Below are 14,837 nucleotides of genomic sequence, written 5' to 3'. Positions count from 1 at the left end.
CTATTGGCATTTTTATTCTTCCCTAATTCCGTTGAACTTATTGAGGTAGGATGTATGGGGAGTGAGGAGAGTGCAAAAAGAGAAGACAATTCTGATACATATTTTTATTTGTGAGAATAGAAGGTGGGCCTGATCCATGCTGCCAGGGAAAACTCAATGGGTCAAGAAACAAAAAACTGAGACACTGGTACAAATAACTCTGAGTCACTTAATCTCTACAGTTCCATTTTATCTATAAAATTGACTACATAATTTGCTTAACAATCTCCATTTCTAAAAGTCTATTATTCTATAATCTGCAAAAAGGGCTATTTCCTAGGAAATTTTATGTAGAGGATATGATCGATAATACATAATATAATAAAGAAGGTGTAGAAAATGGATGATAGATGTATTTCCACTTTGCTGTAAGGAGTGCTGGTGGTGTAGTGCTTAAGCGCTTGGCTACTAACCTAAAGATCAGTGGTTCAAACCCATCAGCCACTCTGTGGGAAAAAGATGTAGCAGTCTGCTTCTGTAAATACAGCCTCATAACCCTGTGGGGCAATTCTGTTCTTTCCTACAGGGTCACTATGAGCCAGAATCAATGAAGGCAATGGGTTTGAGTTTTATATATTATAAAAATATATAATTTCCCATCACTTATCATTTGGCTCTAATGGAGGCCTAGTGGCTCTGTGGTAAAGAGCTCAGGCTGCTATCCAAAAGGTCAACTGTTCAAATCCACCAGCCGCTCCTTAGAAACCCTATGGGGCGCTCCTTGGAAGCTCTACGGGGCAGTTCTACTCTGTCCTATAGGGTCGCTATGAGTCCGAATTGACTATGAGAATTGACTCAATGGCAATGGGTTACTGAAGATGGGTCATTTCACTGTTATTAAGAAGGTGTGCATGAATCATCTCTTGAAAGTCAATCTCTATGAAGTCATTCTAAAAAGAAGAGAAACTTTGGAAAGCAAATCTCCAGTTCACAATCAGACTTTTGAGTTTGTCTTCAGGATTTTTTTTTTCATAGTCTTCCCAGAACACAAACTTGTGAAAAGTACTAATAGGTCAAAAATAACACACACACATGCTTATTAATATTAAAGTTGATGAAGTTGATCTGGTCTAGGCGCTGAGAGTTCCTCACCCTTACATTTTGAGCACCTATTGTTTGGTGGTAGTTTTTTTTTCCCCCTATGTGGTAAAGGCGACACCGGTTTTTCACATCAAGTGACTCCAGTGTGTTTTCTCCTACCCACCTATCCGTCTTCCATCAGGAAAAACTACCTGATGGATGTTCAGAAGTGTTCGTTTCTGGAATTCTACTAAAACAAAGGATCACCTCGCAGTCTGGTTTAACTCAGATGACTACACCAGATGGCTAGAAACAGTCCTCAAACCTCAAGAGTGCAGAAAGTGAATGTAATATTTTATGAGAAACTACATATTGCCTGTGGATCTTCACTTTCCACACACTCATACACACCTCTCAAGCCACAGGCGACTGCTATTGGCAAATACCTCCTTTCCAATCACTCAAGCAAGGAAAGGATCCGGAGACACCAACGCGCCACAGATACACGGGGTCTCTGACAGCCCTGGGCTGCAGCAAACTAGTCTGTGGACTGACAGCGTGGAAGATGTTGCAAGGAAATCTCTTGCATGCCTTGTGGCATGTTAAAAACGCAGCATCATCCTCTCTGCTCCTTTTCTTCCGCCGAAAAGCAGAATTCGAGGGCAGAGGGAAGCTGGAGGGGCAAGAGGGCTGCCTCCCAGAGCCCTGGAGCTCCCTCCCTCCGTGCCTCACCCCCCTTCTTGGACTCTAATTGCCCCTGCTCCAATGGAGCAGCACCTTCACCCATTTCCTCTTCCATTTACTCCACCAGGGAGGGAAGAGGGAAAACAAAACTCTAAAAATAACTGTCAGCGCCTTAAAAAAAAAAAAGAAAAGCTTAGTTTCCCCCCCGGCCGCCGCTCCCGCCCCTCCCCTCGCCTCCCTCCCCTCCCCCCTCACGGGGCACTTGTCTGCTTCTTACAACACCGAGGCACATGGTTCCAGTTAGGCACCGAACCCGGTCAGGACGGAGAGGAAAGGCACATCTGTGGGACGCTCGGCACGGAACCACCTCCAGCGAGGGAGGCCGGGGGACTGCAGCAGCGAGATGAAGGGCTGAGCCGAGGGGACGCTGTTCACGCGGTGAGAGGGGGCGCGGGCGGCGGCGAGGGCGCGGGGAGGCCGGGGAAGGGGTGGGCCCCGCGGCGCCCCCGCAGCGCCCGCCGCCCGCCCCCACGCGCGCTGTCAATATTTGCCCGCCTTGCTGCAACTTGCTGCAGTGTTTGAAAGAGTAGTAGGAGCGCATGGAGGTGGGGCCGGGGAAAGACCAGGCGGAGCGGTTGGGGGGTGAGCACGGAGGGGGTGGAGAGGCAGCGGTGGGGGGTAGGGGGGCTGGCCCGGAGGGGCGGGATGGGGGAGACCGGGATAGCCCGGCGCTTACACATGTCACATGTGCTTTTTAAGACGGCCGGGAGCGCCTGTAAGCTGGACTTGGTGGAGGATGCTGCGGCAGGTGCTTCGCAGAGGGCTCCAGTCGTTCTGCCACAGGCTGGGCTTGTGTGTGAGCCGGCACCCGGTCTTTTTCCTCACCGTGCCCGCAGTCCTGACCATCACCTTCGGCCTCAGCGCGCTCAACCGCTTCCAGCCCGAAAGCGACCTGGAGCGCCTGGTCGCTCCCAGCCACAGCCTGGCCAAGATCGAGCGCAGCCTGGCCAGCAGCCTTTTCCCCCTGGACCAGTCCAAAAGCCAGCTCTATTCGGACTTACACACCCCTGGGAGGTATGGCAGGGTGATCCTCCTCTCCCCACCCGGGGACAATATTTTGCTCCAGGCTGAGGGGATCCTGCAGACCCACCGAGCCGTGCTGGAGATGAAGGTGAACCACAAGGGCTATAATTATACTTTTTCCCATCTGTGTGTGTTGAGAAATCAGGATAAGAAATGCGTGCTGGATGATATTGTTTCAGTGCTAGAGGATCTCAGGCAGGCTGCCGTCTCCAATAAGACAACAGCCAGGGTGCAAGTGAGGTATCCCAACACTAAATTAAAGGTATGCTCCTCCTGCATGCTTCTGCCAATTAAAGAGGCAGCACTTCATTTCTTGCCCTAAACAAGCAAAGAAAATGCAGAGGTCTCATCCTTAAGACTCAGAAGCTAATGCTTCTTTCATTTCTGGGCGGGGGGGGGGAGGCGGGAAAGATGGGCAACTGAGTGAAGAAAACAGGCAATGAATGGTACAACTAGATATTCAAAGTGGAACAAAACAAACATCAAAAAATGGAGAAAAAAATGAAAAAAAAAGTTATTTCTGAGACCCTGCAATTACATCTTTGTTCAGGGTTAATAAATCAGTGAATGGAAGGGGGAGGGGGAATTCTGAACAATTCGGGGGATTTCTTTTCATTATGGGGCTCTATGTATTTCTTATTACTGATTACACATCCACCTGGTGCCATATCCGCCTATTCGCATCTTCAGCCTGGCTTGATTTTGATATGTAGAGAGTTTGTGTTTCTGTGGCTTCTGTGTGTGTGTGTGTGTGTGTGTGTCTGCACGCAGTGGCTTATGAATGTAGTAGGGATTCCAGGAATTAAGTGTGTATGTGTTTGCATAGCAAAAGAAGCAGGAAATTTCTATGTGTAAAAATAATGATTGTGCACCTAACTGATGCACTAGTCTGCAGAGTCTGTTGTCTTCCTTGTTCCTTAAAGACTCCAAACTAAAGCAGGGTTATCCTAACAGCCCAATAGCAAAAGACAAGAAGAAAAAAAAAAAAATCCACAGTCAGCAAAAATAACAAAGAAAAATTATTTCAGCATTAAATACATTGTGCTGTTGAGGCTCTCAATCCAAACTCTGTTGCTCAAATGAGATTTCTAAATTCATTTCACACTGTCAGGATTGAGCTGCTGCAGGCAATGAGGCATGCAGCCTCCAGGTGACTGAAGTTTCAGGGACAAATGTGACTTCTAAGAGAGTCACTGCACCATTTGTATGCTCGGCCCTAGGCACGCTCAGAAACTGCCCAGCTAAGAACTCTCAAGACAGGTGTTTCCCCAGAAGAAGGAATTTCCTTTCTTCTAATGTGTGTGAGGGGGTGTGTGAGCTTCCATGCAGAGGTGGGAGATGGAGGAACCTCAGTTTCAAATACATAGATGATCTAATATAGGAAATCACTACTATTTCTATTTATTTATTCCATATCGTCAGCACCTATGCATAATTTAAAAAAACTTTCTCAGGATTTTAGAGAGAAAAAGCCTTCTTTTTTTTCCTGAATTGAAAGAAGATCTAATGCAATTAGAAACTAGAGATTCCTTAAGAAACCTTCTAAGTGCCTCCTTTTAAACGTTGTCCTTGTTTAAATGAATCCAGAGGCTAACAAGGGTTTCAGATTTACAAAGTTGAACAGCCCCTTGAGGTTTAGGGAAATTGGGCAGATGATTCATTAGCTTTAAATCTAGGTAAGGGCTTGCCTGCCTCACACTTATTCAAGGGAGGATGATGGATCTGTGTGGTTGGGCTGGAATGCTTTTCCTTTGCTGAATCCTTTGCCATCAACATTAGAAAAAAAAAAAAATTTTTTTTTTCAACATTACTGCTTGCTAAAGAAAGGTTACTTGGTGGAGAGGTGATTTTCCTAGCCTACAGTCTTTTAATGAGTTCTTTTTCCTATGATGAAACATCAGATATAAAGAAAAATTTTAAACTCTGTCATATTTAAATTTCAGGTTTTTCTCTTAGTCAAGTTTGCATGTTATTAATATGCATTGTTAGTTGGATCCCCTATTTCCTTCATTCAGCAGTACTCTCCAAGTTTAAGAGCCTTGTCCAATCAACCACTGGGGACATTTTGCTCATCTGGCAATGTCATTATGATATTTACAATACAAATATCTGGAGGTATTTGATTCACTCATTTAATGAGTGGTTCTACCATTTATCAGGTGCTCTTCTAGGCACTAGAGACAGAGTTTTGGTCAAGACAGATACAGTTCTTATTCTCAGGGGGTTTACAAGTATTAGATGTCAGTGTCTTCTCCCAGACGTTCATTTGAGCAGGGCCTCTGCACTCTTTGGAGAGTCAACACCATGTTAGGCCTATAATAGGTGCTCCTTCTCAACTTGACTGATTGGTTGGTTGATATACATCTTGGTCAGTGGATAAGCACAAAAACATAGAGTAATTGATTACAAATATCGAGGTAGTCGTAATAGGCTTACACATGGCTCTAAACTGTAAAGTTTCCTATTCTGCTATGTTCTTATATCAGTGTCTCCTCAAGGGTGTTGGCTTAACCCTTTCTGCTTGGCATCACTGGGGGGTCCTTAAGCTGTGCTTGGGTAAATGAACCCCCTGGAAATCTTTTGAAAGCAATGAATCCTTTCACGCATCCAGACGTAATCTTGCACATGCTCATATAATATAAAATACAATTTCAGGGGAACGTGATGCCTCGAAACCTATCAAAACGTCTCTAGATCGTTCCGGGTTAAGTGTTCCCTGACACAGAGCAAAAGCGTGATGGCTTTTCATTTTGATTAAGTGTTATTTGAAAATGGTTTGAATTCATGTGCATCAGTGGTTCTCAAAATGTGGTCCCTGTGTTGCTGTTAAATGCTACAGTTTTAGAACTCTTGGTGTATGGTATTCAATGAGAAATTTTATACATACATTTTCTTTACTCTCTAATTTTGTTTTCCTGTATTAATGTTGGGTCACCACTCCTTCCAACTCTGGCCAATATGGAAAATTTTAGCACTGGAAGGTGTCATCGGTGGGCAGGGAATCCTTTGAAGAAAAATGCAGAATAAGTAGCAGTGACTAAATAATATGAACAGAAATTGGCAATCATTTGATATGAAAGAAGCAATAGATCAGTGCTTGGAGATAATCTGAAGTTGTATAAATGCTGATTGGCAGACAGGAACAGTCAAAAACCTTAGTTTTGACAATCGAGAGGGTATCTCCCAAATATCGTTAAGACACCCAAGTAGTCCTGAGCACAGAAAGGTTTAGAACTTCTGATCAACATGATTATCTTGACAACATGATTATCCGACAAGAAGGGACACAGAAAGTTGTCTTGTATGAAATTCCAAACAGACGCTTAAATAAAGCTAGTATGAAAAAAGCAGCGTTGGCTTAGAATACTACGGAAGAAATGAAACATACATACATTTTCAAAAGCTGTGTAGAAACAATGCTAAAATCTGAAACCCCTATGCCTATGCCTGTATAACCTGAATGCTACAATCTTGTCCTTCATTATAATCTTTATATTATCATACCTCTGATCAGGCACCAAGGCCATGTCTTATACTCCTTCTGCACTATTCACTTTTCCCATCTCAACTTTGTTCAGTGCTGACTAAATAGTATATATATTTACAATACATATTTGCCGATTAGTTTATTGATTGACTTTGACATTTGTTCTGCAATATCACAAAATAATCATTACTTTTGGAATTCTTTGGAATTTTATTTTAAAGGTATTCTCTGTCCCAACACCTTGGCAAACAGTAAGGAAGGAATGACGCAGATTTATCTCCCCTGCAGCCAGGTCTTGTGGTAAATTCCATTAATAACCACACCTCTGAACAGATGTTTAAGTGAAGACAGTATGTACTTACAGTACCATATTTAAAAATAGGAGCATATTTCATGTTTCTCAACAAAGGATAATGTTTCTTCGGGTACATTTTATCATCTCAGGCATGGAAGATGTTGTCATTAATTATTTGTTTTCAATCTCAATGGAAGGACAATTTAAGTCAACATGGAGAGTTAGGCCAACATTATTGGAAGTTCCAAGAAAAGTTATTCTATGAATTTCTTTCCCTAATTTATTCTCAAAACTCTTCAGACATACATGTCAGGATCTTCTCTGACATTTTGATTTAAGATTACATTTCTTATTCTGTCTCTCAATAGAGGAAAAAATTGCTACCATATATAAACATTCAGTTTATCCTAAGTGATGCTAGGGGCTTTATACACGGCTTATTTACACTTCTTTCCATTTCTGGAACTTAAGGCTTAAGGGAGGGTTAAAAAAAAAAAAAGGAACAGAAATGGTTGTCTATACTCTTCTTTCCATTTCCTTACCCTCATCTGATCCGATGGTACTTTTTTCAGTGGACTAAGGACACCAAAGCTTGCGGTGGGGTGGGAAAGTAAAAAGAGACACATACAACATGCTGGAAGTAAAGTAGGGACCTGAAGCCACCTCCCCCAAAAAGCCACTTTGCCTTTCTTGCCATCATAAGCCCTAATTAACTGTAACACAGCTTTTTCTTTTTAAAAAATGTTCCTACTTTAAAAAATTAGTATTACTGAAATAATTTATCGTATTTTGTGTTTCAAATGATACTGCGTTTAGTGAGTATTTTATGTTTTAACCAATTAGCTATTACACTGTGATTGAGTCATGTTACTTTTAATTCAGTTTTAGTATCAATCAGCATATGCTCAGACCGATTCCAGACACATTTAGACATTTCCACACATGTTCAATAAAAACATTTTTAAAGAAGAAATCTGGAAATCCCAAGCTTCTCGATTTGCCCCAGATAGGTCTAAAGTGGACAGCAGGTGTACTTCTTCCCTAACTTAGTCAAACAAATCGCCCAGGCTTTCTCCCCAGGGTGAAATCATAGGAGTGACTCATGTCCCTGGATTGTTTCTGCCAGTGTGCTGGTGGACAAGTTTACATTTGTAACAGCCCTGGCACGCAGAGCTATTTAGGCAGTGCTTCAGAAGCATGCCAAGTTGTATTGCAAGCAACAAAATTAATTTCATTTTGTTTTCTAAGAACTTGCGCCTCAAAGTGTTATGTGTGGACCAGCAGCATCAGTAGTAGTATCTGGGAGCTTGTTAGAAATTAAAGATCCCGAGCCCCACTGTAGGAATCTGCATTTTATCAAGATCCCAAGGTGATTCTTATACACACTGTAGTTTATAAAGCTCAGGTCTAAGATTGAAGATTGACCTAGTATGCTTAAGTCATGACTTGAACTTGACATACCAAGTGTTGATCCAAACGAAAAACAACATAAGTAGAGCAATTGAGCCCTTAGCCATCTCATTGAGGCACGTGATGGAGACAAGGGAGAAGTGCCCAGAGAATTATCAGGCCACTGTTTTACATTGAAAAACCCTCATCCCTATCATCTGTACTTGGGCTTATCACCTGGTTAAGCTTAAAGGTGATTACTGTCATTCGGTATTTCTAAAAATGTTGAAATTAAATCTAAACATTTCTTTGAGGAAAAAAAAAAATCAGCAGCATTTTTTCTCAAATGCCCCAGCAGTCATTTCACAATAGTAGCAACATTAAACCGTAGTTAGACACAATTATAGGTTCTCTGTGCACTGGGAATGGGTTTGGTTCTTTTTGGTAGACCCAATTTTGTGATATTATGTGAGAACACAAGGTATAGGAACCATATACTCCAGGAGCAAGAGTATTTGAGGAAAATGAAACACAGAATTACAGCGGAGTGTATTTTAAAAGTGTCTCTGCAATCCATGCTTTCCTCAGACAGAATTATTGTGGCAGAACCGCTCACTGAAATCAGGGCTCATTCTCTGTTACTGAGCAAAATTCAGGACCTCTGAATGGTACTTGATGACTAGTACTCAAAAGGAACGGACTCTGTTTAGCTACAGAAATTGGGTTGGAACAGCCAATGTTTCCTCTCTGGAGCTAACCTCCCAACATGGAGAGGTCTCACCTGGGCCACTTTCATTTTTCTCTGCTGTGTTAAAGTCCTGAAGATAGAGAACAGGCTCTGTGTTCTGGAAAGCAAGAAATGTGTGTAACACATTCTCACAGCTAGGATAGGTCCTGCAGGCAACTCCAGGTGGTCATGGTAGATCGAGGCTTGGCTGGATGTATAGCATTCCCCCTCAAGGTTTACTCGTCCCTTTGGACATTCAAGTCCATTCTCTCACCTAACCAGGTGACTTAATTATTTGGAGGGAGAGAATGTTCACTTCTGGTTGTCACTGCAGGTCATCCTGATGAGGGTAAGATATACCTTTAATTCAAAAGCTATTCATGTATGCATTCATTCAGGTAATTATCAGAAGTGACTACTATGGGACAGACACTGTGGATGGCACTGGAGAGTCACTAAGGAGCAAAACAGATGTGGTCTTTGCCCTCCAGGAGCTTGAGTCCAGTAAAATAGACCAAAATCACACAGATAAATTAATAATTACAGGTGGTGATGGATAAAATACATGGTACTCTGAGAGTACCAAGATTCGGAGTGTTAGCAACTTTCCTAAGGAAAGTTGAGATCAGAATGGGGCTTTGAGCCAGTTAGCTCCAGTTTGAACCCCTGTTGAGAATTTGCATTTCTAATAAGTTCCTTACTGACAATTTGCATTTCCATCTCAGATATGCTGAATCAGAATCTACATTTTAACAAGATCCCCAGGAGATTCTCATGTATAACTTCCTGCTCACTTATTAGAAATGCAAATTCTCAGCAAGGTTTCAAACCAGAATGAACCAGTTGAAAGTCCTGAATCAGAAGGCTGAAAAGGAGTAAACACACACGGGTGGGCTAGATGGGCATGAGAACAATTCAGGTAGAGACAAGAATATGACAGGGAGGACGTGGTACTTTAGATGCATTGACAGACTTTGTGGATGGAGGTTAGAGAGTGACAGTGGTGAGGACCATGTTAAGAATTTGAGAGTAACTGTAGCATAATTTAGACCATAGTCTATCAATACAAATCGACTAGGTTTGTAGCTTGATTGTGCCCCTATTAGCTCTATGAATTTGAGCAGATTTTTTATCCTCTTTGTAACTCATTTACCTAATAAAATCTCCTACCTCATGGAATGGAAACCCTGGTGACGTAGTAGTTAAGTGCTATGGCCACTAACCACAAGTCAGCAGTTCGAATCCACCAGGTACTCCTTGAAAACCTTATGGGGCAGTTCTTTCTGTCCTGTAGGGTCGCTATGAGTCAATGGGTTTGGTTTTGGTTTACCTCATGGAATTAAGAGGATTAAATGAATTCATAATACATAAAACAGTGCTTTTCAAACTTTAATGGTCAATTGGGGATCTTGTTACAAATGCATATTTTGATTAAGTGGGTTTGGGGTAGGTTCATAGTCTGCATTTCTAAAAAGCTCCCGGGTGATACTGATGCTCCCGGTCCATGAGCCATAATCTGAGTGGTTCTCGTTGTTAGGTGCTGTCAAGTTGGTTCTGATTCGTAGCTACCCTTTGTACAACAGAACTAAACTCTACCCAGTCCTGCACCAACCTCCTAATCATTGCTATGTTTGAGCCCATTGTTGCGGCCACTGTGTCAATCCATCTCACTGAGGGTCTTCTTTTTTTTGCTGATCCTCTACCTTACCAAGTATGATGTCCTTCTCCAGGAACTGGTCCCCCCTGATAACATGCCCAAAGTACATGAGACAAAGTCTTGCCATCCGCACTTCTAAGGAGCGTTCTAGCTGTACTTCTTCCAAGGCAGATTTGTTCATTCTTCTGGCAGTCCATGGTATATTCAATATTCTTTGCCAAAACCGTAATTCAAAGGCATCAATTCTTCTTTGGTGTTCCTTTTTCATTGTCCAGCTCTTGCATGCATATAAAGCAGATGAAAATATCATGGCTTGGGTCAGGAACACCTTAGTCCTCAAGGTGACATCTTTGCTTTTTAACACTTTAAAGAAGTCTTTTGCAGCACATTTGTCCAATGCAATATGTTATTTGATTTCTTGACTGCTGATTCCATGGGCATTGATTGTGGATCCAAGTAAGACAACTTCAGTATTTTCCCCATCTATCATGATGTAGCTTAGTGGTCCAGTTGTGAGCATTTTTGTTTTCTTTATGTTGAAGTGTAATCCATACGGGAGGCTGTGGTCTTTGATCTTCTTCAGTAAGTGCTTCAAGTACTCCTCCCTTTCAGCAAGCAAGGTTGTGTCATCTGCATGTCACAGGCTATTAATGAGTCTTCCTCCAATCCTGATGCTTCGTTCTGCTTCATATAGTCCAGCTTCTCAGATTATTTGCTCAACATACAGATTGAGCAAGTATGGTGAAAGGATACAACCCTGACGCCTGTCCTGATTTTAAACCATGCAGTATTCCCTAGTTCTGTCCGAACAACTGCCTCTTGGTCTATGTACAGGTTCCACATGAGCACAATTAGGTGTGCTGGAATTCCCTTTCTTTGCAATATTATCCATAATTTGTTACAATTCACACAGCTGAATGCCTTTGCATAGTCAAGAAAACACAGGTAAATATGTTTCTGGTATTCTCTGCTTTCAGCCAAGATCCATCTGACATCAGCAATGACGTCCTTCATTCCTTGTCCTCTTCTGAATCTGGCTTGAACGTATGACAGTTCCCTGTAAATGTACTGCTGCAACTGCTTTTGAATGATCTGCAGCAAAGTTATACTTACTTGTGACATTAATTATATTGTTCAATAATTTCTGCATTCAGGTAGATCAGTTTTCTTGGGAATAGGCATAAATATGGATCTCTTCCAATTGGCTGGCCAGGTAGCTGTCTTCCAAATTTCTTGGCATAAATGAGTGGGCACTTCCAGCACTGCATCCATTTGTTCAAATATCTCAATTGGTATTCCTCCAATTATGGAGCCTTGTTTTTCACCAATGCCTTCAGTACTGTTTGGACTTCTTCCTTTAATACCATCATTTCATGATCATATACTACCTCCTGAACTGGTTGAATGTCGACTAGTTCTTTTTGGTACAGTGACTGTATGTATTTCTTTCATCTTCTTTTGATGCTTCCTGCATCATTCAATATTTTGCCCACAGAATCCCTCATAATTACAACTCAAGGCTTGGATTTTTTTCTTCAGTTTTTTCAGCTTGAGAAATGCTGAGTGTGTTCTTCCCTTTGGCTTTCTAACTCTACCTCTTTGCACATGTCATTATAATACTTTGTCTTCTCAACCAGCCCTTTGAAATCTTCTGTTTGGCTCTTTTACTTCATGATTTCCTCCATTCTTTTTAGCTACTCTACCTTCAAGAGCAAGTTTCAGAGTCTCTTCTGACACCCATTTTCGTCTTTTCTTTCTTGTCGTCTTAATGACCTTTTTCTTTTTTTGTGCACGATATCCTTGATGTCATCTCACAATGCATCTCGTCTCCTGTCATTAGTGTTCAGTGCATCAAATCTATTCTTGAGATGGCCTCTTAAAGCAAGTGGGATATACTCAAGGTGAAGCCCTGGTGATGCAGTGGTTAAGAGCTCAGCTGCTAACCAAAATGTCGGCAGTTCAAATCTACCAGCTACTCCTTGGAAACCCTGTGGGGCAGTTTTTTCTGTCCTTTAGGGTCATTATCAGTAGGAAATTGACTTGATGGCAAGAGTTTGATTTTTTTTTTTTAATACTTGAGGTATTTTTGTTTTCATGGACTTGTTTTAATTTTCTTCAGCTTCAACTTGAACTTGCATATGAGCAACTGATGGTCTGACCCTGCTGGTTTTTGGAATATTGGTAGCATAGCTTCCAGCATCATAGCAACACACAAGCCACTGCAGTATAACAAACTGGCAGAGAAGTGGTGGGCCAAAAATCTACTAAATCAGAAACTCTGAGGGTGGAGCTTAGCACACTCTCCAGGTGATTCTCATTCTTGTATATGTGTGAGAACCACTGCTCTACAGTACCCTTGCCATCAAGTCAATTCCGACTCACAGTGACCCTATAGAACAGAGTAGAATTGCCCCATAGGATTTCCAAGGAGGGGCTGTTAGATTCAAACTGCCGACCTTTTAGTTAGCAGCCGAGCTCTTCACCACTGAGCCACTAGGGTTCCTGTTCTACGGTAAAAAAAAAAAAAAAAGTACTCAATCTCTGCTGAGTGTAGGATTCTCTAGGGGAGCTTTAAAAATACTGATACATGTGCCCCATCTCCAGCAATTCTGATTTAATTGGTCTGGGAGTGGACTAGGCATTGAGATTTTTAAGAGCTCCTTTGGAGATTGTAATGGATTACCAGGGTTGAGGACCAATTCCCCTTTTCAAATGTCTTCTCCTTTTTGTTCTCATGACCTCTACCTTGGGCCTTCATTGCCTCTTAAGACCTATTTTATTTATTTGATAATCTAATCTCTCTCACTATAATTTCTCACAATTGCCACCTAGCCTATGTAGCAGAATCATATGCAGCACTTGGTTATATTTTCCCCTAATCAAGTCTTGCAGTAGCTGCCCAATGCCAGAGAAGAAGTTACAAGGTCCTGACCATTGCCATTGAGACCTTCCCTTATCCAGGCCCCTGCCTTCCCTTGTAGTTGGAAGCAGTAGAAAATCATACGCTGCAACTAAACCAAAGCAAACACATCCTGAACTTCCTGTTTGCTTACCTTCATTCACACTCTTCCCTTCACTTGGAATTTCTTTCACCTTGTCAAAATCACACACATCTCTTAAAAGCTGGAGCCCCACTTTTTCCATGGAAATTACTTAAGTACTTCCAAAAATAGAAAACACTCCCATTTACACTGGAAGTAATAGTTCTACCTTGCAGTATAGATTTGTAACAATTCTCAGCTAAAATATTTATGTAATGAACGAATGGCGCCTGTGGCCTTCTTTGCATAAATTGATTTGCCTGAGAGGAGCTAGCCAACAAAGAGGAAGCCTGTGCGACAAACCGTTGGGAGAAGTGACAAGGAAACAGGGAAAGAATTCCATCCTGGTCTGAGTCCCTAAGATTGTGCCTAAGCCCTAAAGAGAGACTGCCACAGAAAGATATTGAAAGATGTTTCCATTAGTGAACTGAGATACACAAGACACAAGCAACACTGCTGTGGGCTCAGGAGACTAAGCAACACGAAGAGGGAGAAGAGAAACTTTTCCCACCTGTACACAGCACCCCTGTGGCTTCAGCTCAGAAGAGGTTGCAAGGAGCTTAACGTGGCTTGGGCACATGCAGGGTTGCCAGATTTGCTGTTGTTTGTTAGGTGCTGTCAAGTCGATTCTGGCTCACAGTGACCCTATCTACCACAGAACGAAACACTGCCCAGTCCTGCGCCATCCTCACAATTGTTGCTATGTTTGTGCCCATTGTTACAGCCACTGTGTCAATCCATCTCATTGAGGGTCTTCCTCTTTTTTGCTGACCCTCTACTTTACCAAGCATGATATCCTCCTCCAGTGACTGATCCCTCCTGATAAGATGTCCCAAGTATGTGAGACATAGTCACACTATTCTTGCTTCTAAAGAATATTCTGGTTGTACTTCTAAGAAAGATTTGTTCATTCTTTTGGCAGTCCATGGTGTATTCAATATTCTTTGCCAACACCACAATTCAAAGGCATCAATTCTTCTTTGGTCTTCCTTATTCGTTGTCCAGCTTTTATATGTATATGAGGCGATTGAAAACACCGTATCTTGGGTCAGGTGCACCTTAGTCCTGGAGGTGACATCTTTGCATTCCAACACTTGACAAAGAGGTCTTCTGCAGCCAATTTGGCTAATGCAACGCATCTTTTGATTTCTTGACTGCTGCTTCCATGGGTATTGATTGTGGATCCAAGTGAAATGAAATCTTTGACTACCTCAATCTTTTAATTTCAGATAAACAAACAAAAAAAATTTTGTAGTTCATTTATGTCTCCAATACTGCATTCTTTGCTTATATAAAATTCAAATTAAACTGGGTGTCCTGTATTTTATCTAGCAACCCTAACTCCATGCGAATTCACAGAATCACATTTGGAGACTTCGGTACAGACTTCACACTGTCACAGGGCCACCAGCAGC

The 14,837-nt window shown here is 42.0% G+C and overlaps 1 protein-coding gene across 1 annotated transcript in view; it reads left to right on the top strand.

The window, feature by feature from the left end:
* Window positions 1–2,488: 2,488 nt before the first annotated feature.
* Window positions 2,489–14,837, top strand: part of LOC126081759 (patched domain-containing protein 4-like) — a 165,217-nt gene continuing 152,868 nt past the window's right edge. The window contains exon 1 of the mRNA XM_049893829.1: window positions 2,489–2,914. Coding sequence (XP_049749786.1) covers window positions 2,489–2,914 — 426 coding nt within the window. The remainder of the gene's footprint in view (window positions 2,915–14,837) is intronic.

Source organism: Elephas maximus, chromosome 1 (genome assembly GCF_024166365.1).
Source record: "Elephas maximus indicus isolate mEleMax1 chromosome 1, mEleMax1 primary haplotype, whole genome shotgun sequence".
Lineage (NCBI taxonomy): Eukaryota > Metazoa > Chordata > Mammalia > Proboscidea > Elephantidae > Elephas > Elephas maximus.
The sequence above is the reverse complement of the archived record's forward strand: the minus strand, read 5'-3'. Positions and strand labels throughout refer to the sequence as shown.